General features: G+C 46.4%; 1 protein-coding gene across 1 annotated transcript; it reads left to right on the plus strand.

The window, feature by feature from the left end:
- The first annotated feature begins 534 nt into the window (after window positions 1-534).
- GLT6D1 (glycosyltransferase 6 domain containing 1) lies at window positions 535-13,180 on the plus strand. Its single transcript, XM_049772828.1, has 4 exons — window positions 535-611; window positions 2,737-2,778; window positions 12,051-12,188; window positions 12,481-13,180. The coding sequence occupies exons 1-4, from the start codon at window positions 535-537 to the stop codon at window positions 13,178-13,180; spliced, it is 957 nt and encodes a 318-aa protein (XP_049628785.1).
- The last annotated feature ends 12,066 nt before the right edge of the window (window positions 13,181-25,246 follow it).

Here is a 25,246-nt window from a genome sequence, read left to right on the forward strand (position 1 = left end):
AATGTGGCCATGCTGGGCAGGGCCCCCACGAGAAGGAGAAGGTGTGAAATTACCCCATGCACCATATTTCCAATCCCAGGTGAATGGGTCTGAAGCAGGTAACTGTGAAGAATTAATAAACCAAACCAGTCAGGAGAGAATCATGGAGTCGGGTTGGCTTCTCACCTCTTGGTCTCACTCCATGCCCAAGCCAAAACTGAAACCTTTTTATTCAACCAGTGAGAGACAAAAGTACCTATCCAGGCGAACTTTTACAAGTGAAAGGGCTTGGTGAAAAAAAAGGAAGTTAGGGGACCACCTTTGTTTTGGATAAAGGCAGGGTGTGACTAACAGTGAAGAACTTGTCTGGCACCATCCAAGACACACTTCTCAGGCCACAGAGATCTCATCATGCAGGGCTCTGACCTAGGTGTGATCCCTGGTATTATACAGGGCTCCCCAGTCCCTCTCCAGAGCCCAGAGTAAGCCCTGAGAACAGTCGAGTGGTCCAGAAATTGAGAGGTAAGTGGCTTCTCCACTGTTCTGCAGGAGCCCATGGCATGGCGCAAGAAGAAGGTTCTTGCGCTGCTCATGTTTTTCTCCTCTCTCCTGTTATTGCAGTATTACCGCAGGTAAGTAACAAGTGTCCATGGCTCCTGACTGACTCGGGAACTCAAAAGTCAAATTTCTGCTGGCCTGGACCACCTTCTCTGGCCACACGTGTGATCTCACTCGAAGCTCTTGTCCCCGGTCAGGGTAAACAGAGGGGTGTTGAGTGTCCCATGGGATCCCCCTTCTGTGTCAGGAGGGCAGGCAGTGGATGGGTTCCACCACATCTATTTTTTTCCTATTCCATATTCCCTGTTCCCAACCCTCGCTCTGTGCCCATGCCCAGCTCTGTTCCACACTTTCTGCCCACTGCTTTAGCTCCTTATATGTGGCCTATGGGGTCCTCGTCTTTCTTTGAGCCTATGTCCCTTCCCCTGAGCCCCCAGCTCCTTCCACCTTTGAAGAGTGAGGGGGACACATGGTGGTGGCTGACTAATGACCCACCAGTGTCCCCAGCTCCATCGCTCTTGCTCTAGTCTCAGTGACAGTGAGTGATGCCACAGATGCACAAGGCAGTGCCGTGCCTTCCTCAGGCGAGTCTCAGAGTAAGAGGCTGGGCCCTGCCACAGCTCTGTCCTCAATTCTGGGGAGCCCCAGAATTTTCCAAAGAAGCTGCACCAGCTCAGCTTCCCCAGTCAGGGCCTGGGATCCCAATTTCTGCACTACCCCCTGATGCTCATGGTTACTGTGCTGTGCTGAACTCCACTCTGAGCTCTCTCACCTCAAAAGGCAAGTATCTACTAACACCTGCCTCTTTTTTTGTGTTTGTTTTGGAGCCACACCTGATGGTGCTGAGAGCTTACTCCTGGCTCTGCACTCAGTTTTCATTCCTGGCAGGCTAAGGGGACCATATGAAATGCTGGGAATTGAACCTGGGTTGGCCATGTACAATGCCAGCGCCCTCCCTGCTGTGCTGTCACTCTAGCCTCGAGACCTACCCACTGTCTTGGGACTCTCCTGGGGGTCAGGACTGGGTGACACTGTCCAGGGCTGACCTCCTGCTCTTTGGGTGGATAAACTGATGACAGCATTAGGCTTCAGTTAGTGGCTGCAGGATAGCTACACTATGTGGCTCAAAGACAGCTACGGGCCCCGGTGTTGCTAGTGTGTACACCTGCACGCACACACATACACATGCGATATATGTGAGCATGTGCACAAACATGCTAATGTGCACACATATTCCACACATACACATGTGTATACACATATACATCGCACATATGCACACACATGGACACATACTCACATTTATGCACAATCCCGTGTATATACCTGCAATACATGAGCATGAACATGGACACATGCTTATCTATTCATAATCGCACACATGTTTGCAATACATGCACACACAAACACGTGCAGATATGCTCACATGTGCCTAAACGTGCACACAGTCCAACTCAGAAGGGAAGCCTGGGAACAGGAAGCTTCAGGAGGTATAACACCCCAAAAAATAGGTTTCATGGGAATCCCAGCACTAGTCTGGCCTGAGATGTTTGGAACCTGAAGCAGGTGAACTCTATGGTTCCAGAGTGTGAAGATCTGTGGGAGTGTCAGGTGCACTGGACTCTGAGAAGGTGAACCAGGAGTGGAGTGCACCCCCCTTTTATTGACTCACTTTGATGCTCTCAGTGAGTCTCGGGTGCAGGTGCCGTTTCTGCTGTGTGTGTCTCTCACAGAACAGGGCTGGGAATCCTAAGGTTCAGGGATCTGGGGACAAGATTATGGGATGGCGAAGGGGAACTGTGGGTCAGGGGGTGCAGAACTGTAAAATGGGGGGAGCTATGGGACAGGGGTGCTGTGGAATAGGTGGGTATTGTGGGATGGAGGAGCTTTGGGGAAGGGGGGCTGCGGGGATAGTGCCCTTAGTATTGTTCTCAGTTTTCCTTGGCAATGCTGAGCACTTATACTGGAGCACCTCCAGGATGCCCAGTGCTTGCTCACCAGCTGCCTGAGATCCCTTGTCCCCATGGCCCCACCATGTCTGAGACTGGGGGATTTTGACCTCCTGCCTGCTCCTGCTTTGCATCTTGCATTTGCCCACATCCCTCGTAACTTGAGGGTGTCTCTGATGTGCCCCACCCTACTTTTACTGCTGGACCCAGTGCCCACCTCTGGATACCTGCATGACTCTCTCCAACCCAGGGAGCCAAGGCAGCTACATCTCTCCGACTGGTTCACCCCCAGGTAAGAAATGCGAGGAGGGAGGGAATCTGCCAGAGGCACACAGAGACCCCTGCGTGAAGTGCATAGGCCCCTTGCTGAGTGCATAGAAACCCAGGCTGTGTAGGAAAGAGCATTTTGAACTCGAGGCACCTATGTGGGGAACATAGGCACTATGTCTTCCATGTTAGGAAGGGGACAAGCTTCTGTCACTGGCTGGAGACACAGGCTAAAGACCCCGTGTGCCAGCCCCAGGCCACACACCTGTTCCACTCTGCATGACTACACTGCTATGTCCACAATGGTCAATTCACTTTGGTTGATCCACACTGGCTTGCCCACACTACTCTGTCCACACTGGTTGGTCCACTTGGGTGCCCCCCATATGGCCTGCTGCTGTCCCTGCTGCCTTTCCTTGTTGGATCTTTGTCAAATGCATCTCTGTTCTTCATCTATCTGTCCACCAGTGTGGGAGTCACCACTTTGATGCCATCTTCTGGGCATAGGTGGGCTCATGGAGCAAACACCCTGCCTATGGCTCTTCTGTCCTGCTCTTCATATAGCTGGGAGTTTAAATGAGCAGTTGTGAGTCTGGAGAGATAATGCAGTACACAGGGTTTAGACATGGCTGATAGTTTCAGATATCTTTGGTCCCTAAGTCTGCCAGGAATGATCCCTGAGCTCAGAACCAGAAGTAGCTGATAGCTGCTAGGTGTGTCCCCAAGAATATATTTTAAAATATATTTAAATAATTAATTGGACTAACTAGAATATCTGTCCCCTTCCATTCCCAATGGGGAAGGGGGTGGCTGGAGGCATCAGAAATGCCTCAGCCTGTGACCTCAATACTTAGCACAGCACTTAGTGAAGTACTCAACATTACTAGGCTTAGCACTCAGTGAAGTACTACGCAGTACCCAATAGTGCTCAGTTTGGGCCAGAGCAATAGCACAGTGGTAAGGGCATTTGCCTTGCACATAACTACCCAGGATGGACCTGGGTTTGATCCCCAATGTCCCATAAGATCCCCTGAGCCAGGAGCAGTTTCTGGGAGCATAGCCAGGAGTAACTCCTGAGCGTGACCGAGTATGGCCCCTAAACCAAAAAACAAAACAAAAACAAGTGCTTAGTTCAGCATTCAGCAGTACTCATCTCAGCACCCAGGATAGGGCCTACACAGCTCCTCCAGCCTCCTGTGCTGAGTTTGGGCAGCAGTAGAGATGGCTGATTGTGGCACTGGCCTGACTGTTGGTTTGTCTTTACTGCACAATTTGTGGGTTCCCTGAGGGGTCACCTGCTCAAAGACAAGATTAGAATTTTGATATCAGCCCTAAACTGCTTCTAACTTCCTCTCATTTTGTCTCATCTCAAAGTAAACTTGATTTTGTAAGGTCTGTCATTCTGGGTCAAACTTCCTGATCTAGTTCATGTCTGGAACTTGTAAATGGTATTTAGTTTTCTTCTTTGGTTTTAGACCATACCTGACAGTGCTCAGGATTCACTTTTTGATGGCCTGACCTTGCTCTCACTCAATCCCTTTGGACATTTGTGGTGTTTGTATTAGTTTCCACTCCCACTGATTTGTACCGTGTCTAGGGAAGGAAATCAGCCGAGGAACTGATGTCTGACCAGACCCTGCTCAGGGCCCTCAGTCCGCAGTCCTACCCCATATGGCCTGCATCTATATTTTAGCTGGTTGTCAGGGACACCACAATAGCCTGAGATGCTTGTCCCTGGGACCCTCATCACCTCCACATCATCATTTTTGACCAACTGCATTAGCCTCATCTCACCTCCTCTGCTCCATTCTCACTCCTCTGCCTCATCTCACCTCCTCTGCTTCATTCTCCCTCCTCTGCCTCATCTCACCTCCTCTGCCTAATTCTCAACTCCTTTCTGCCTTATTCTCACCCCTCTCCTTATTCTCACCTCCACCTTATTCTCACATCTTCTGTGTAGTTAATCATCTTGAGAACACATCCTATTTTAACACCCAGAGCATATACCCTGCTTACACTAATCCCCTTACCCTATCTTCGCTAAACACGGAACCACACATCCTACCTGATTTAGTCTCCTCTCACATCCTACCTGATTGGCTGACACAGAGTCCACACCTTACTTTCCCTTAATATAAATATCCATTTCCTACCTACAATAAACTGAGTTACTCTTCTGAAGTGGCTGTTAGATGCTTCTTTGTAAGTATTCTACTTGCCCAGGATCTGACATAACTAGTGACTTCTACATCTTGGGATCTGACTTTACCAGTGTCATTTACAACTGGTTTCTGAAGAGGGACACAGTAGGGATCTGAGAAGACCCTAAGGATAGTGAGTAAAATGATCCCCTCATGAGTCAGGGCTGTGGTCTGTTGGTGGTTCAGGGCCAGAATTCCCTGGGTGGTCAAAACAATGCTATTTATTGGGTTTTGACTGATGTTTCTACACCTTTCAGTATATCTCTTACGGAGGTGGTGATATACATACTGGGTGGCCTGACATTTATTTTGATGTTATTTTGAACATCTACATGCATCTCTCTCCAGAGTATTAAACTTATACTCAGGGATGTGAATTCCAAGCTCTCTGAAATATCTTCTATAGTAGAGAGTAAAAGCACCTTGGCAGTGATGACGTATTCTCAAGATAGAAGTCTTTTTAGGGCCAATAATTCATCCCTCACCACTGGCGTTATACCACTGTTATACCAGTTATACCAGAAAAATCACCATCTAGTAGATCTAGCACCTCAGGTGAGGGAAAGACCCATAACAAAGCAGCTACTGAGGCTGAAAGTGGTTTAGAACAAACGTGTAGGCCTCATGAACCTAGCCACTCCTTCCCCTCCCATCAGGAAAATAATCAGCCTCCATTTTATGAGAGCTTGAACAAGGCCTCACTTAGCCTATTTGAACTGGCCTGCACCTCATATGTACCAATATCCATTGTTTTGAGTTCATTATTGGCTGGGGTGAGGGTTTGCTTTGGATTTCTCAGGATTTTTATACAATAGCTAGGACTTGCCTTAGACTTTTGCAATTTTGGCAGTGGAAGATGTAGCTTAGTGATGAGGCTAAGACAAAAATTCACACCCTAGGTCATTCTGGTAGGAAAATTTCAGGTGATTGTTAATTAATTTAAGGAATGTTAATTCTACTATGGTTCCTATGGACACATTACACCTGGCCTCCCAGTCCCAGTCCTTAAGACTGGCCATTGATTGTGATAGACCTAAAAAATTGCTTTTTATAACATAACCATACACCCAGAGGACCACAAACACTTTGCATTTTCAGTTTCTTCTCTTAATAACAGGGCCCCCATGCATAAATTTCAGTGGACTGCTTTACCTTAGGGAGCGACCAACTCACGCCCTACTTGTGCAAGGTTTCCCCATGTTTATATTATTCACTATATGGATGCTATCTTGCTTGCATGTTCTAACGACAGGCAGTCTCAGAGATGATATGAGAATGTGATGATATGCTTGCTGGAAGCTGGATTACAGGTTGCCACAGAGAAAATTTAGATACTATCTCCATATGACTATTTTGACTATGTTGTTGTTGTCGTTGTTGTTGTTGTTGTTCTTTTTTTTTTTTTTTTTTTTGGGCCACACCCGGCATTGCTCAGGGGTTACTCCTGGCTGTCTGCTCAGAAATAGCTCCTGGCAGGCACAGGGGACCATATGGGACACCGGGATTCGAACCAACCACCTTTGGTCCTGGATCAGCTGCTTGCAACGCAAACGCCGCTGTGCTATCTCTCTGGGCCCTGTTCTTCTTCTTCCATCCTCCTCTTCCTCCTCCTCCCCCTTTCCCTCCTCCCTCCCTCCTCATCCTCCTCCTCGTCCTCCTCTTTCTTCTTCCACACCCGATGACGACGACACTCAGAGGTTCTTCCTGGCTCTGTGCTCCAGAATTGCTCCTGGCAAGCTCAGAGGGACCTATGGGGTGCTGGGAATCGAACTGGGGTTTGTCTGTGTTGGGCAAGTGCAAGGCAAATGCCCTATCGCTGTGCTATTGCTCCAGCCCCCAGATATTAGAATTATTTTTTTGGGCCACACCCGGCAAGTTCTTAGGGGTTACTCCTGGCTGTCTCCTCAGAAATAGCTCCTGGCAGGCAAGGGGGACCATATGGGAACCCGGGATTCGAACCAAAGATCTTAGAATTCTTTTTTTTTTTTTTTTGGTTTTTGGTTTTTGGGTCACACCCGGTGGTGCTCAGGGGTTACTCCTGGCTGTCTGCTCAGAAATAGCTCCTGGCAGGCACGGGGGACCATATGGGACACCGGGATTTGAACCAACCACCTTTGGTCCTGGATTGGCTGCTTGCAAGGCAAACGCCGCTGTGCTATCTCTCCAGGCCCGATCTTAGAATTCATTTTTTTTTTTTTTTTTTTTGGTTTTTGGGCCACACCCGGTAACGCTCAGGGGTTACTCCTGGCTATGTGCTCAGAAGTTGCTCCTGGCTTGGGGGACCATATGGGACACCGGGGGATCGAACCGCGGTCCGTCCAAGGCTAGCGCAGGCAAGGCAGGCACCTTACCTTTAGCGCCACCGCCCGGCCCCCCCATCTTAGAATTCTTAATGACTTTCAAAAACTGCTGGAAGACATTCATTGGGCCTGCCCTTGAAATTCCCAATTCTGAGCTCAGTAACCTATTTTTCACCCTGGCGGGGGGACTCTGGATAGCCCAAGACAGCTAACACCTGAAGCTCAAAAGAAATTAGAACTTTTTTTTATGGACCAACTCCAACAGTCTTATCTTTTTCAGGTTTACCCCTGGAGAGGAAGTATGCTTGCTTCTCTTTGAAATGCCCCAGTGCCAATTGCTGCTATATCCCAATTATCTGGCTCAATAGAATAGCTCTATTTAAACAATAAACAGCCTTGTACCCTGGTAAAATATTTAAAATTGATAGCTGCTCTAGTAATTAAAGGGGAGACTGTGGGCACGTGCCCTACTGGGTTATGACCCCCATATCATTGTCTTACCTACCTCCATAAAGGAAATAAATTCCATTCTGCCTCTCAGTGTGGCTCCTCAAAGACCCTTAGCTGATTTCTCAGGAGAAATTTTTTTGGGGGGGCCGGAGAGATAGCATGGAGGTAGTGCATTTGCCTTGCATGTAGAAGGGTGGTGGTTCGAATCCCGATATCCCATATAGTCCCCTGAGCCTGCCAGGAGCAATTTCTGAGCATACAGCCAGGAGTAGCCCCTGAGCGCTGCCGGGTGTGACCCAAAAACAAAAACAAAAAAAAATTTTTTTTCTTTTTCTTTCATTATCCATCTGGAAGAGTCTCGGGTTTTCTCAGAATGAAGAAGCTTTTTGTAATTTCTTCTATAATTTATTTCTCTTCCATCTCTGATGCTCTGGTATTTTATATAAATGGCACTTTATATATAATATATAATTTTTATATAATATATTTATATAAATATTTAAAATTTACCTAAATGGGAAAGTTGCTATCGGCCCCTCATTGACCATGACAATTTCTACAAATTATAAGCTTCCCAATAAGTGGAACTCACCACATTGATTTACTTACTTTCTTATGTGTCAGGCCCATGTAACATAGTAACTGACAACATTTGTGGTTGGCCTTTTCCCTGGAATAGTCACAGCTTCTCTAAATGCTCATAACCATGTTTGTCAGGAATTATTTTAACAACTCTAAACCCTTTTAAACAGTGTTCTGAACCCATTTTCATCACCCACATAAGATTTCATGCTGGCCTTCCTGGGCCCATGGCTCAAGGAAATGAAACTGCTGATCCCTGGCAGTGCCTGTTTTTACATCACCTTTAGAAGAGCATCAAGTCATACATACGAACACTCACCGCCTTCATGTACATTATCATATTCCATAGAGGCAGTCATCAAGACAAATTTTCAGGGGGCATAATATTTGCACCCCTTTGAACTGTACTCCTCATGGAGCCAAACCTCGAGGTCTGCAGATGAATGATTTGTGGCAAATGGATGTTACACACGTAAACCTTTTTCTGAACAAGCCATATCTTCATGTAGTAGTTGACACTTATTCTCTCTGTCCCTATGACTTCTGAAAGAGCTGAGCCTGTTTGTCCCTTTATACCACACATTTCTCTGTCATGAGCATTCTGCATACTATCAAAACTGATAATGGCTCATACTACACTAGTAAAACTTTTCAAATCATTCTGCATTACAGTGATCAATGCTCTTAACTTTTTTTTTTTTTTTTGGTTTTTGGGCCACACCTGGCGGTGCTCAGGGGTTACTCCTGGCTGTCTGCTCAGAAATAGCTCCTGGCAGGCACGGGGGACCATATGGGACACCGGGATTCGAACCAACCACCTTTGGTCCTGGATTGGCTGCTTGCAAGGCAAACGCTGCTGTGCTATCTCTCCGGGCCCGGTCTTAACTCTTATTACAGTGGTCATTATAGAATGCTTAGCAACTTATGAAAAAAGTTTTTGTAATATGCTTTAGACAGGATATAAAAATATCCAGGATATAGACAGCCAATGGGTATGATGTATTCATAATCTAACCCATGATGCTTTTACAGCCAAATCTAAAATTTCTTTACCACCTTACTTGTTGGCTTTATATTCATGAAGCACTTTGACCCATTTACCTCCCTAGATGGGTCAGTTCTACAGCGGTAACATATTAACATAATTGATCAATTATGCATGTATGCATGTATGTGCATAGCATAAAGGCCACCTTTTTGTCAGCCTAATGTCCTCTGTGTTGTACATAGCTCTTCTATCTTACCCCTCCTCTACCTACCATTGATCAAATTCTTTTCTATTGTTTCCCTATGCTCACTTATCATGGACCTTGGTTCCATCCCTGGCGTCCCATATGGTCCCTCGAGCCAGGAGCTATTTCTGAGTGCATATCCAGGAGTAACCCCTGAGTGTCACAGGATGTGGCCCAAAGGAAAAAGCATAAAATAAAAGATTTTTGCCACCCTGGCAATGACTTGATACTGGAGCAAGCTTTTTGACACCTTGACAATGACTTATACACCGAGGCATGCTTCACAATGTCCTGCCAATGACTTAAGGCTTGTAGAGCCCAAAGGATTCTAGTGTAATATTTGTCAGTGACAAAGAGAAGAAGATGAAGAAAAGAAAACCTTTTCCTGCGTGACCTAGAAGAAGAACCTGCTGGGTTAGGCAAACTAAAGACTGTCCTGGGGCCCGAAGAGATAGCACAGTGGCATTTGCCTTGCAAGCAGCCGATCCAGGACCAAAGGTAGTTGGTTCGAATCCCGGTGTCCCATATGGTCCCCTGCGCCTGCCAGGAGCTATTTCTGAGCAGACAGCCAGGAGTGACCCCTGAGCACTGCTGGCTGTGGCCCAAAAACCAAAACCAAAAAAAAAAAAAAAAAAAAGGCTGTCTTGAAGACTGCAGTTGAAATGTATGGCCATATGTTTCCTGGGAAAGGCCACCGTGTTCTAAATCTAATCTAGGTTAAAAGTTTTTATCCCAATTTTTATTGCTCCTATGCAAAATTACAGCCATTTTTTAACACTTTGCTATAAACTCTGATATGGGGTTCCCACTTCTAGTGGAAGACAATCTAGCATGATTTATCTAGCCCTTCTCTAGTTTTTGTGCTTAACAAACTTCTCAATTTTTGGTTAACAAACAGAAAGGGGGGAGGTATAGATAATTACATTAAGAACACGGGGCTGGAGAGATAGCATGGAGGTAAAGCGTTTGCCTTTCATGCAAGAGGTCATCGGTTCGAATCCCAGCGTCCCATATGGTCCCCTGTGCCTGCCAGGAGCAATTTCTGAGCATGGAGCCAGGAGTAACCCCTGAGCACTGCCGGGTGTGACCCAAAAAAAAAAAAAAAAAAAACCACAAAAAAAAAAAGAACACACTGTTTTGGGGCCGGGTAGGTGGCGCTGGAGGTAAGGTGTCTGCCTTGCAAGCGCTAGCCAAGGAAGGACCGTGGTTCGATCCCCCGGCGTCCCATATGGTCCCCCCCAAGCCAGGGGCGATTTCTGAGCACATAGCCAGGAGTAACCCCTGAGCGTCAACCGGGTGTGGCCCAAAAACCAAAAAAAATAATAATAAAATAAAAAAAAATAAAAGAACACACTGTTTTAATACCCAGAGCACACACACTGTTTTCCCTAACCCCCTTACCCTGTCTTCCCTAAACTCAGAACCACACAACTGTTTTAGTCCCCTCTCGCATCCTATCTGATTGGCTGACTACAGAGCCCACACCTTACCCTTCCCACCTACAATAGACTGAGTTATCTCCCCAAGTGGCTTGGTGGATGCTTCTTTGTGAGGACTCTACTTGTCTGGGATTCAGCCTCATCGAAAGTGGTGACTTTTACATCTTGGCTCTGACTTCAACAAATCATTTACACAGTGCCTGATTCTTATCTCCTCTGCCTCATCTCACCTCTTCTCTGTCTCATTCTCACCTCCTTTCCCCATTCTCACACCCTCTCCTCACTCTCACCTCCTCTGACTCATCCTCAACCCCTCTGCCTCATCTTACCCCTCTGTTTCATTCTCACTCCTCCTCTGAGCCAGGAGAGGCCTATTCTGCATCTGGCCACATCCCATTGTCTCTCCAGAGACTTCCCTGGCCCCGACTCACCCTACCCATCTCAGACTGCATGTCCTCTTCTCTGGACAGAGAAGTCAGGTGGGACTGGGCAGGTTCCTGGGCACATGCCTTGCTCTGGGCCTCGGGTGGCTCCTGAGCTGGCGTCACTGGATCAAGTTGGAACCACAGATGAGCATCTCTTGATTGGCATCTGCAGGACCTCAACAGGGCATGGCACAGAGTCCCCCTGGGCTCAGCCCAGTCCTTGCAGAGTAGGTTTTCAACATGAGATCTGCTTCAGCTGAGGGAGACACTGTCCTTATCTTTTGGCCTCGATTCTTCTCTACCAAGTAGTGAGCAGACAGGCTCCAAGTCATGCCAGCTCTATGGCTCTGTCTGAGCTCAGAAACAGCTTGTGCCAGCAGTGGAGGAGGGGTAAGAGGTAGGAGCCCAGCCTGCTGAAAATGGGGGCACACTCTCAGCTGGAGTTTATCTGGATTGTCTTAGCAGTTGTTTGTTTTTTTATTTGCTCAAAGACTTGGCTGAGTCATTTGAGTCTTTGTTCCTTCCTGTGCCTCAGTTTCCCCATGGAGGGCAGGGATGTGTTCAAAGCTAGAGCCCCAGGAGTGAAATGTCTGGTGGGTGGCCAGAGGAACCTGAAGCTATATTCCAGAGCAGGACTATTCCCATCCCATCTAACGCATGTCCCACAGACAACGCCCTGATGTGATGACCATGACCAACTGGCTGGCCCCAGTGGTCTGGGAAGACACCTTCAACTCTGAGGTACTGTGGCAGCACTACAGGACCCGGGACCTCACCGTGGGCCTGGCCATCTTCGCCGTGCATCGGTAGGGGAGTCCCATGGTGGCTATACCAGATAAGGTTGTGAGGGCCCTACCTGCACCCTTTCCACCCCTTCCTGTTCATTTCCTACCTCTTCTTCCCTTCCTGTTCACTTCCTTTTCCTTCTTGCTCCTTCCTATTCACTTCCTGCCCCTTTCTGCCCCTTCTCTCCTCTTCCTATCCCTCCTCACTGGTTATGGGTTATGGTGTTGCAAGACCTGACAGCTTTCTAAGTTGCAGCTAGTGTTGTGGGCCAGAGCAGCCCAGTGAGGTGACCCCATCTGCTTTGTGTTTTAGCAGAGCCAGGGCAACCCTGAATCTGTCCCTGGCCTCAGCCAACAAGCACTTCATGGTGGGCCAGCGGGTCATCTTCTACATCACGGTGGAGCCCTTGGACAAGAAGAAGCTGGAGAAGAACCTGGACCGGATCCTGAAGCCAGGCTGGACGCAGGGTGGGAGGCGGGCTGTGCGCATCATCCCCATCGCAGAGGAGAGCCTGTGGCTGGGTCCAGATGGGGCGCGCATGAAGGAGCTGGAGGAGCACATTGTCAGCCACATTCAGGACGAGGTAGACTTCCTCTTCAGCATGACTGCCAGTCAGATCTTCCAGGCCCATTTTGGGCTGGAGGCATTGGGCACATCAGTGGCACAGCTACATGGCTGGTGGTACTTTCGACGCCCGCTAGAGCTGCCCTATGAGCACAGGCCCCAGTCAGCAGCCTGCATCCCCTTCGGCCAGGGCGACTTCTACTACGATGGTGCACTGGTAGGGGGCACTCCGCTGGAGGTGCTTCGTCTTATCCAGGCCTACCTGAGTGGGATGAAGCATGACCTTCAACTGGGGCTGAGCAGCACCTATGAGAGTCACCTGAACAAGTACTTCTTTCTGCACAAGCCAGCCAAGCTGCTGTCACCTGAGTACAACTGGAACGAGGCCCTGCGCCCACCTCCCCAAGTCCGCATTGTCAGGCTGGCTCACCGCGTTCAGGACAGGTGACCCACCTGAGCGGGCATCTGGCCTGGCTGTGCAGGGCTGAGAATAAATGGTGAAGCAGCAAGTGTGAACAGGAGTTCATGGGGAGCGCTGGCAAGATTGGGGCTCAGGGAATGTGCTCCATGGGACCCAGGAGCACAGCAAACTTTGTCCTCCTTGTGCCCCCATCCTCACCCCCAGGTTTGATTCCCGGCATCCCATAGGGTCCCTGAATCTGCCAAGAAAATGTGTGCACGGAGTCAGAGAGTGTCCAAGGTGTAAATCTCTGCTCCCAGTCTGCCAAGTCCCCTGAGTCCCCTCTGGGCTCAGCATGCAATTCCTGGAACCCACCCACCCACTTTCGGCTGGAAATAGTTTGACATCCCTATAGAGATATGGGTTCTAAAGACAGGGAACAAGTCTCATCATTCTTAGACTTTTATTAACGTTTTGTAGCCCTTCAGCCAGAAACTGATGCTCAGTGAAGCAGCCTCCTTGACCCTGTTGTCGGCCCCCTACTCCCTCCTCATACAGAGAGACTCAGGGTTCATACTGCTGCAGCCCTTCTTTCCTGCTCCCCTCCCAGCCACCAGACCTAGGTGTCTGACCCCACTTCTGCTCCGGCTACCATAGATTTTGGGTCCCAACCAGAAACTGTGCTGGGGAGTAGCTGTGATGGCTCTGTGGGCCTGTCTGGACCCAGCTATCACCTCCTCACAGGGCCAGGAGCCTCTATAGACCACTTCATGGCCAGGCAGAGAGAGAGATGGAAGAGTCTGTGTCCCTAGTTACATGTTAGGCAGGGCCTAGGACTGCATACAAGGAAAGACTTTATTTAATGCATTAATTTTAAAATAATTTAAATTATTAAACCCCAAATTTCCTGGGAAGAGCCTCCCTCAACTCTGATCTCTGAGGGGACACCCAGTCCTCCTGGGAGGAGCCCACACACCTCTGATACCCCTGGATGGGACTTTGAGTACTCCTGGGAGGTTTCCCCACATCTCTGATCCCCCTCATCTCTGATCTCTCCTCAGGGAGACCTAAGGGTCTCCTAGTCCTCCCGGGAGGAACCCCCTACATCTCTGCTTCCCACCAGGTCAATCTGCTGGAAGCCTAGACTAGCAGAGAGAGCAGGATCTGCATGGCAGCTCTGGAAATATTGGGCATCTGAGGATGTTGCTGAGGTAATTAATGCAGAGCAAAGGCTATTTCCACCATCGCTGATCCAGCCACATGTTCCTCAAGCTGCTGCAGTGGAAATCTAAGCCTCATGTCAGTGAGAGCATCTGGGCTCAGAAATACACTAAATAAATGAGTTTCTTTCTTTTTTTTTTTTTTTTTTTTTGGTTTTTGGGCCACACCCTGTGATGCTCAGGGGTTACTCCTGGCTATGCGCTCAGAAGTTGCTCCTGGCTTCTTGGGGGACCATATGGGACGCCGGGGGATCGAACCGTGGTCCGTCCTAGGCTAGCGCAGGCACCTTACCTCCAGCGCCACCGCCCGGCCCCAATAAATGAGTTTCTAAAGTTCTTAAGGAACTCTTATGATTTTGTTTTTGTTTGGGGCCACACCCAGTAGTACTCAGGGGTTACTCCTGGCTCTGCACTCAGGAATGACTCCTGGAAGCGCTCAGGGAACTGACTGTATGGGATAATGGCATAGTACTCAGGTCAGCTGCATGCAAGGCAAGTGTGTTCTGCATTATACCATTACCCTGCCCCCAGGAAACTTGAGTTTTATTAATGATGGGGATTTGTCATATTTCTAGATTGTTTTATGAAAATATTAATTATGGAACTTAATTTATTTTGAACACTAAGTGCTTAAACCGAAATAGGATAAGTGTGTTTTAAGTCAGAAAGATAGTGGCTAGAGGGATCTTTTCTGAGGGAAAGAAAGAATTCTGTCTTAAGGTGAAACTGGTCATGAAAAGAAATGAAGAGAAATTCTTGAATGTGGGTGTGGTGGGCGTGGAGAAGTAAGATGAGGTCCAGAGAGAGGACCTGTGGTCAGGCTAAATGGGCCCTAATGGGTTGTCATGGCGAGCTGAATCAGAGTCTAACACCTGCCATGTTTTTGAGTAAAACTAGACTCAGTTTTCTGAGCTGAAAGCATCAAATCCTGTCTGTGGTTTTGCCAGCACTAAACTGCCTGGTGTGCAGGGACAGGAAGTGTATGCTACTAAAGTAACCGTGTCTCCTCTCAGCTTTAAAATATTCATCCATACTTAATTAGATAAATTTGTAGAAATTGAGATTATATCTCCTGAAAGCACAAAAGCCTGTAAGCACTAACAATGCATGAACTCAGGACAATCAGGGCTTTGTTTGCATGTTGATCTTGTCGGTTTTTATTTGTTTTTGTTTGTTTGTTTGTTTGGGGTCACACCTAGGAGCACTCAGGGGTTACTCTTGGCTCTACACTCAGAAATCACCCCTGACAGGTACGGGGTACCACATGAGATGCCGGGCTTCGAACCACTGTCCTGCATGCAAGGCAAATGCCATACCTCAATGCTATCTCTCCGGCCCCTGTTTGTTTGTTTTTTATTGTTTTTGGAGCCAGGCTTGGCAGTGCTCAGGCTACTTTTTACTCTGAGCTCAGGAATCACTCCTGGCAGGCTCAGGGGACAATATGGGAGATGCCAAGGATTAAACCCTGATCAGCAAGGCAAATTTTCTAATTTGCAAAATTTCTAATACACACAAGAGGCAGATGCATTACTAAAATATATTATAGACTGGATCTCTGATGGATGCCAAGATTCTCCATAAAATCTCAGCATTTAAAAACTCACAGACAACATCCTCCTCCTGGTGAAAAGCAGAATGCCTTCCCTCTGAGAAAATGAGGTAAAGGCATCCTCTTTCTTCACATTACTCAACATAATAACTGAAGCAATTGGCAAGGAAAAGAAATCAAAGGTGGGGACCTGAGTGATAGCTCAGTGGTAGGATGTTTGCTTTGCATGTAGCCTCTCAGATCTATCCCCAGCATCCCATATGGTCCCCCAGGCCTGCCAGGAGCAATTTCTGAGCTCAGGGCCAGGAGTAACTCCTGAGGGCCACTGGGTGTGGCCCCAAAGCAAAGCAAAACAAACAAACAAACAAAATAAATCAAAGGCAACCAAACTGGGAAATCAGCTAAACTATGTTGGGCCAGAGCCATAGCACAGCAGAAAGGGTGTTTCTCTTGCATGCGGCAGATGTGGGTTCAAACCCTGGCATTTCACATGGTCCCAGAGCCTGCCACAAATAATTTCTAAGTACAGAGACAGGAGTAACCCCTGAGCACCATTGGGTATAGTCCATAAACAAAACAACACAAAAGTTACTATTTGCAAATGACATGAGTATATCCAGAGAAGAACCTAAAGACTCCATTAAAAATGTTTAGAAATGGGCTGGAGAGAAGTACAGCAGGGAGGGCACTTGCTGTTTACATGCCAACCTGAGTTAAATCCCCAGGTACACTAGGAATGATGCCTGATAGTGGTGCTTGGTAGAAACTATAAGGCAATACAACAGCACATCAGACCTAAAAATCAAGATGCAAATGAAAAATATTCAAACAATGAACTATTAGAGGAAGAAAAAATTAAAAACCCCTTTATTTATTTATTTATTTATTTATTTATTTATTTTTGGTTTTTGGGCCACACCCAGCAGTGCTCAGGGGTTACTCCTGGCTATCTGCTCAGAAATAGCTCCTGGCAGGCACGGGGGACCATATGGGACACCGGGATTCGAACCAACCACCTTTGGTCCTGGATCGGCTGCTTGCAAGGCAAACGCCGCTGTGCTATCTCTCCGGGCCCTAAAAACCCCTTTAAAAGAAAGGCATCAAGTACCTGAAATCAATCAAGGCTGTGTGAGGCAGACAGTGAGAACTGTCATTGTTAGAAGGAGAAGAGGACACAGACACACTGGAAAATCATTTTTGTTCATGAGTTGAAAGAACGGATGTCATCAGAAGACCTACATGTAATCATGTAAATTCCTTCCATGATCATCAAAATTCCACGGACTTCCTTCAAGTCAGTGAAATAAATGCTACTAAAATTGGTATGGAATTACAAAATTCCCCAAATGGTCAAAGATATTCTGAGTAAAATGGAAATTTACTAGTCCAGAATAGTAGTACAGTGGAGTAGGGTGCTCGCATTGTATGCAGATGACCTAAGTTCAATTTCTGTTCTCATATAGTTCACCAGGAGTGATTCCTAACTGCAGAGCGAGGCGTAACCTTTGAGCATCACTGGGTATGGCCCCATATATGCCCCAAACAAAGCAAAACAAAACCAAAAGAAAATTTTCTATACCATCCTATATCACACCACACCACACCACATCACACCATCCTATTCGATACATCTACAGTATTCCAATGAACACAATACTAGAATAAAGGCAGAACTTTCAGAAAAATGGAATATAATTGAGAACTCAGAGATAAAACCTCAATTATATGGACAGTAAATCTATACAAAGGAGTGAGGTGCATGATATGAAGAAAGAAAACCTTTTAAACAGATGGTTAGCCACATGCAAGAGAGATTGGATCCCTATCTCACACCATACACAAAAGTTAGCTCATTAATGGATTAAAATACTGCAAGTGTTGTTGTATGGCATTTGGACTTAGATACACCCACTATAATGACAATTGAACCTGGACACACCCCTGAATACGCCCATTAGACATGCTACCTTGTCATGCTGGGTATCTTTTTTTTTTTTTTTTTTTTTTTTTTGGTTTTTGGGCCACACCCGGTAACGCTCAGGGGTTACTCCTGGCTATGTGCTCAGAAGTTGCTCCTGGCTTGGGGGACCATATGGGACACCGGGGGATCGAACCGCGGTCCGTCCAAGGCTAGCGCAGGCAAGGCAGGCAACTTACCTTTAGCGCCACCGCCCGGCCCCCGAAATTTTTGTTTGTTTGTTTTTTGGTCACACCCTGCAGCACTCAGGGGTTACTCCTGGCTCCATGCTCAGAAATCACTCCTGGCAGGCTCGGGGGACCATATGGGATGCCGGGATTTGAACCCATGACCTTCTGCATGAAAGGCAAACCCCTTACCTCCATGCTATCTCTCTGACCCCATGCTGGGTATCAAAGGAAAACCTTGGACCTTTGCAGGGTGGACAGGATAGTGATCAGAGCAGCACCTGCTGGTCCGTGAACAACCAGAGACAAAACATCGGAGAGATGCTGCCTGCTTTGTATCTATTCCTTCTCTTTCTTCTTTAAACCCAGGCCCTTTTGACCACTTCTGGCTCATGAATTTCCCCTCCCAGAAGTTCCTAAGTGGTGGGGGCAGGCCTCAGACTCCAGGAAGAATGAAAAAGATACTTGGTTTCTCTCCTCTCTCTCTCTCAGTCCCATGTGGGCAGTTGCTACAAGTTGGCATCCCTGGGTGGGCATGAGCACCACCTGGCAGCCAGGCCCGATAGGCCCCTGCGAACCTTGCAGCACTAGACCCTGGCAGCCTTGGGCTTCTGCAGCCTGCAGCCCTGCTTCCCCTGCAGCCTTGGGCCACTGCAAATGATGCTCTTAACAGGTCAAGTGAACACTGGCTTCTACAAAGATTTCAGAAAAAAGAAAAATATGTTAGTAAAAATTTGAAATGTTGAAAAGATAGAGAAATTGAATGAAGAAGAGAGAAATGAATGTAAGAGATAAAAATGTATTAAAAAAGAGAAAGAGGGGCCGGAGAGATAGCATGGAGGTAAGGCGTTTGCCTCTCATGCAGAAGCTCATCAGTTCGAATCCCGGCGTCCCATATGGTCCCCCGAGCCTGCCAGGAGCGACTTCTGAGCGTGGAGCCAGGAGCAACCCCTGAGCACTGCCGGGTGAGACCCAAAAAACCAAAAAAAAAAAAAAAAAAAAACCAAAAAAAAAAAAAAGAGAAAGAGAAAAATATATTATATAGATAAAAATAGATTTAGATGCAGAGAAAGGCAGATAAAAATGAGCAAAAAAAGATTTATTACAGAGGAAAAAGAGACAGAGAAGAAAGTAGACAAAAGGAAATGAGCAAAAGAGATTTTTTGTTTTGTTTTGTTTTTTTCGGCCACACCCGGTGACATTCAGGGCTTACTCCTGGCTATGTGCTCAGAAAATGCTCCTGACTTGGGGGACTATATGGGCTGCCGGGGGATCGAACTGCAGTCTATCCTAGGCTAGTATGTGCAAGGCAGATGCCTTACGGCCTGCACCACAGCTCCGGCCCCAAGGAGATTTTTTTTTTTTTATTGACCAGATTTCATAAAATCCATGAGGAGGACATAGATGAAATTGTTGTGATATAATTGCTGTGATATACCTCCTTAGAGGTATATTCAGTCATTCAACTCTTCTGGCAAAGAAGGTAAATATTAACACATGTGACTTTATGAACTAAAAGTAAAAGAAACTGGGGCTACAATGGAAAAGGGAGAAAATGTTTAAAGTCTAATATTCAAGCTATGCCCATAAGGTTCAACAAACAAAAAATTCAATAACTTATCCAAAAATGGTGCAAATAGTTGAAAAAGTATTTCCCCAAAGGTGGCTGAAGTATGAAAAAGTGTTTATATCACTAATGGCAGGAAAATGCAAATCAAAGCACAGTGAGTGAGAACTCAAAGAGCTGGAGCACACAGGATTCCTGGGTTCAAATCCTAGACCACATAATCCTCTGGGAATTGCTCATGAAAGAGGAAGCCCCAGTTCTCCTGACCAACAGTTCCATGTGTCCCCACTGGGCCAATACACATTTCTTCGACAAGAGCCAGAGGATCCTTAACAGTCCATGGAATTCTGTCCCAACAAGAAGAAGATAATGAGTAATGCCTAAGGTAAATAGACAAACCCAAAGGACTCAGACTAGCCAGACCCCTCTAAGGAATGCAAAGAGCTTCTTTTTTTTGTTTGTTTGTTTTTTTTTGTTTTGTTTTGTTTTCGGGTCACACCCGGCAGCACTCAGGGGTTACTCCTGGCTCTACGCTCAGAAATTGCTCCTGGCAGGCTCAAGGGACCATATGGGATGCTGGGATTCAAATCTCCATCTTTCTGCATGCAAGGCAAATGCCTTACCTCCATGCTATCTCTCCGGCCCACGAAGAGCTTTTTAATATTTTTTGTTTGTTTGTTTGTTTGTTTTTGGGGCCACACCCATTTGATGCTCAGGGGTTACTCCTGGCTAAGCGCTCAGAAATTGCCCCTGGCTTGGGGGGACCATATGGGTGTCGAACCGAACCGCGGTCCTTCCTTGGCTAGTGCTTGCAAGGCAGACACCTCTAGAGCCACCTCTCCAGCCCCGAGCTTTTTAATATTGACTTAGATTTTCTATAAACACCTCCAACAAAATGAGCCCTATTTGACTTAGTTCTGCCCATGTGAGGAGTTCCTTTTCCTTCTCCTTTACTTTCCAATAAACTTTTCTACCTTCTAACTCTGCGTCTGATCATTATGACTAGTCAATATTTTTTCATTTTTGAAAATATTGAAAAACCTTGGAACTGTGAAAGATCACAGAGACCCGCTGTACTTGCTTCTGTATTACTAGAGTGACCCCAAGCAGTAAGTTGGGTATAGCCTCTAAGCACCATCACGTGTGGTCCCCAAAACAAAACAACAACAATAAGAAAGTCTCTTGCACCAGTGAGAACAGCAGAGATCATAGCTGGCTGGGAACGACTTGTCTGAACAGGACATGATGAAAAGGGACCATCATTCAATGTGAGGGGAACATTATGCTTCAGTCTTTGTGGGTCGAAAGTACCTCAACCTAAAAAATTTTTAAAGTAGAACTACCATATCACCCAGTGACTCCACTCCTCAACATCCTTTCCAAGAATATAGAAACACGAATTCAAAACGTACAGCTACGGTCACTGCAGCATTGTGTGCACAGATGGATCAAGTTGTGGTAAAGACACACAATGGAATACTAGATAGCTGTAAAGGAAGATGAATCCACACTTTTACTAAATCATGGAGCTAGAAGATGTGTTAAGTTAAATTAGCCAGAGGGAGAAAGACAAATAGGTATATTTGTGGTATATAAGGATAAAGAAAACAATTAAATCAAATGAAGTCAACCTTTCTAGTATGAACTCTGGAACTGAGGCCACCAGGTGGCAGGGGAAAGGGTCTGGGGATGGAAGTAGTGTGGGGGGAGAGATGTGAGGAAGGTGGTGTTGGTCCTTGGCATTTCCATGGTGATGAATAAAAGACACGAATATGAGCACTATTGTTGTCGTGTTTACCTCAAATACAATAGTATCAAATTTAAAAGAGAAATACAAGTTTTTCTTCAGACACTTTGGCCCTATAACTCTCGAGAGCTGCATTTTCTTCCAGCTCTGCAGGGAAAGGCAAACGGTGCGGTGTGTCAGTGTTCCAGGCCACCCTGCTGTGCCTCCAAAATATCCCTGCAATGCCTCAGGCAGCATCTAAAGAGGGCAAAGTTTGATTGGAAGTAATTGGCTTCAAATCAGTTTTTATTAGTTTCAGTGCCCAGTAAATTTTTTACTTATTATTCTCGCAAAGGCTGGGTGTCAGTAGGGCTTGCATCATTGACTGGAAGCTAGGTCTGCAACATGAACCATTCGTCCATCACTTGTAATGGCCCCAAATACCACATGTCCACCCAGGGAAAGCATATCTGGGGCAAGGGTCACTGCAGGAAATAATCCAAACAAAGCTGAGAGTGATATATGCAAGGCCGAGTGTCTTGTCAAGCTGAAAGAGACACTGCCTGCCAGAACTGCAGTTTTTATGAGTACAAAGACAACCGCCGAGTGGGGGAATAAGAACAGAAAGCCTATCCTGAGCCAGTCCCACCCAGGGTTGCTTGAGACATGCTAAGTAGAAAAATCTCTGTTTTGGGTAAAACCAATTTGTAAGTTGCAAACCAACAACTCCCCTTTTTTGTTTGCTGAAAAGCAGAAAATATGAGATATACCAGAATAGATATGGTTCTAAAGTTCTAAAACTTTAGATGATGGGGGGGTTGGGCAAGAATCCCAAAATAGGGCCTATAAAAGTGGCTGATATTTTGCTTAGACACTGTAAAAGCTAGGGAAATAAAATTTAAAAAACTTTAAGCTAGAGAGGGGCAGGGTGGCCTTTCCAAGGAAGCACTTAGTCATACATTCAACTGTAGGTTTTAGACAGTCTAAGTCAGTGTTTTTCAACCTTTTTGTGCAAAGGCACATTTTTTTCATGAAAAAAAAAATCACGAGGGGGCCGGGCGGTGGCGCTAGAGGTAAGGTAGCTTAGGACGGACCTTGGTTCAATTCCCCGGTGTCCCATATGGTCCCCCAAGCCAGGAGCGACTTCTGAGCGCATAGCCAGGAGTAACCCCTGAGCGTCACTGGGTGTGGCCCAAAAACAAAAAAAAACAAAACAAAAAAAATCACGAGGCACACCACTATTAGAAAATGTTAAAAATTTAACCCTGTGCCTATATTGATTATATATAAAGTAATTCTGTTGAATAAGAATCAAATAAACACAAAAATTATTTTATAATTACTTTATTATGAAATAATAAAATATTTTATAATTGTTCCTATTTCTGTTTACTCTTTAGTGCGAAACCTGGGCCTGTTTTTTTTTGTTTGTTTGCTTTTTTGTGTTTTTTTTTTTTTGGTTTTTGGGCCACACCCAACGGTGCTCAGGGGTTACTCCTGGCTGTCTGCTCAGAAATGGCTCCTGGCAGGCACGGGGGACCATATGGGACACCGGGATTTGAACCAACCACCTTTGGTCCTGGATCGGCTCGGCTGCTTGCAAGGCAAATGCCGCTGTGCTATCTCTCTGGGCCCAACCTGGGCCTGTTTGACTGAACACAAAGCTCATATTCTGGCAGGAATCGAAGAAAGACACGCATGTAGCTCTTCATCAACAGCTCTCAGTCTCTGTCTTCAGTTTTTATAGTTCATAACATGTGCTTCGGCTCACAAATAGACCAATCATGCCAAAGCCGCATGTTATGGATGAAATTGGAATTTTCCCCACGGCACACCAGAGAATATCTCATGGCAACCTAGTTTGCCACGGTACAGTGGTTGAAAAACTTGCTGGTCTAAGTTTTGCTTAATCCCAGAGAGTCTTTTTCTAGGGCCTGAGAAGAGTTCTCATGGCAGCTATCATATGCATAGTACTAGAGTCCTTGGACTCTCACAAGTACTATGTCCTTGCCAGGGCATCAAGAAACATGCCCTAGTATACAAGTTGTTGCCAGGATATCATGTAGCATGCCCAGGTTTGCAAGTCATTACCAGGGCATCATGAAGCCTGGTTTGTAAATCTTTGACAGGGTGGCTCAAAGCCTGTCCCTGGATTCCTTATTGTCAGGGTGACATAAAACCTTGGTTCCAGTGATGAGACCCAAAGTTAGGGGGTTGTGGCTGATATTAGAGCAACTGAAGCTTAAGTCAAAGTGAATATGATGAATGTTCAGGGTAAAAGGCCCACCTGGAGCATATAAATTTTGAGTTGTGATCCCTAGTAGACAGGAACATAAGGTTTCCAATTTTACTGGGTCTATGCAAAAATAAAAAGGATAATGCCACAAAGTACTATTGGGGCACCAGGTGACTATGCAAGGTTGTAGTATCTATTCTTCAGTTGATGTCATGCTCTATAATTCCTGATATGTAGGTAAACAACATTGTCCCCCAAGAAATACATAAAGATAGATATTCTCTATTTTCTTTTTTTTTATTCTCTATTTTCTGCTGAACAAATTCAAAGAAGCAATACTGTTCCCCAATAAAGAAATGCACATGAGGTAATACACATAAAGAAATTTGCATATCCTCCTGATCTGTTGACTAGTCCAAGATGGATGTTGATATATTTAATGTATCTTTGGGGGGGTGATGTGCTCTTTTATAATGATAATTGAACTGGGAAACTCCCCTGGACACACTCATTGGACACCCCTATAAAGGACATCTGTCTAGATTTAAATTCCTTAAATGGAAAGACCTGGCAGTTGGTGGGGGTGGGGTGGCCCCAGAGCAGAACAGAGCACAGCCTACTGGTCCACTGGGGGCCATAGTCCCAGGCCCTCTGCCTGGATGAGCCTGGGCCTGAGGAAAAGCATTGGCAAGATGCTGCTTGCTTCACCTTTATCCCTCTCTAATTTCTCTCTCTCCTCTCTCTCTCCTCTCTCTCTCTGTCTCTCTCTCTCCTCTCTCTCTCTGTCTCTCTCTCTGTCTCTCTCTCCTCTCTCTGTCTCTCTCTCTCCTCTCTCTCCTCTCTCTCTCCTCTCTCTCTCTGAATTTTTTCTTTCTGAATTATCAGTCTCTCTCTCTCTCTCTCTCTCTCTCTCTCTCTCTCTCTCTCTCTCTCTCTCTCTCTCTCGAGCTACCAGCCTCTTCCTCCTCCTCCCAGCTCTCTAGCCAGAAATCTTTCTCTTTAGCTTAGCTGCCCCACCTCCAGACTTCAGGAGATGTGTAGAAATAAATGCAATGATGTATCTCTATTATTATTATTTGGGGGGGGGTTGGCCACACCTGGTGATGCTCAGGGATTACTCCTGGCTATGCGCTCAGAAATCACTACTGGCTTGGGGGATCATATGGGATGCCTGGGATCAAACTTGGGTCCATCCCAAGTGGGCAACCTGCAAGGCAAACGCCCTACTGCTGTGCTATTTCTGTGGTCCCAGTTTCATTTTCCTTTCTTTTTTTCCTTTTTATTCTTTTATTTAATTTTGGGCCACACCTGGTGGCACTCAGGATTATTCCAGGCTCTGCACTCAGGAATCACTCAGGAGATCATATGGGATGCCAGGAATCGAACCAAGGTCAGCTGCGTGCGAGGCAAAAATGCCCTATTTGTTGTGCTATGGTTCCAGCTCCCTTTTTTGTTTTTGGGCCACTTCTAGTGGCGCTTAGGGGTCACTCCTGACTCTGCACTCAGAAATCGCGGTGTCAGGCTCGGGGAATCCTGTGGGATGTTGGGGATCGAACCCGGGTCTTTCACGGGTCGGCTGCGTGCAAGGCAAACGCCCTACCGCTGTGCAATCTCTTTGGGCCCCTGACAGTTGCTTCTGCTCACAGGAGCCAGGCCCCCGGAGTGAAGGGC

The sequence above is a fragment of the Suncus etruscus genome, chromosome 5 (assembly GCF_024139225.1).
Source record: "Suncus etruscus isolate mSunEtr1 chromosome 5, mSunEtr1.pri.cur, whole genome shotgun sequence".
Taxonomy (NCBI): Eukaryota; Metazoa; Chordata; class Mammalia; order Eulipotyphla; family Soricidae; genus Suncus; species Suncus etruscus.

What these genes read in the sequence shown, in the direction of transcription:
- GLT6D1 (XM_049772828.1), top strand. Translation starts at nt 535, where the DNA reads ATGGCATGGCGCAAGAAGAAGGTTCTTGCGCTGCTCATGTTTTTCTCC. An exon ending in TTATTGCAGTATTACCGCAG is followed by an intron (nt 612 to 2,736) that starts GTAAGTAACAAG and finishes TCTCCAACCCAG; the next exon opens with GGAGCCAAGGCAGCTACATC. An exon ending in TCCGACTGGTTCACCCCCAG is followed by an intron (nt 2,779 to 12,050) that starts GTAAGAAATGCG and finishes CATGTCCCACAG; the next exon opens with ACAACGCCCTGATGTGATGA.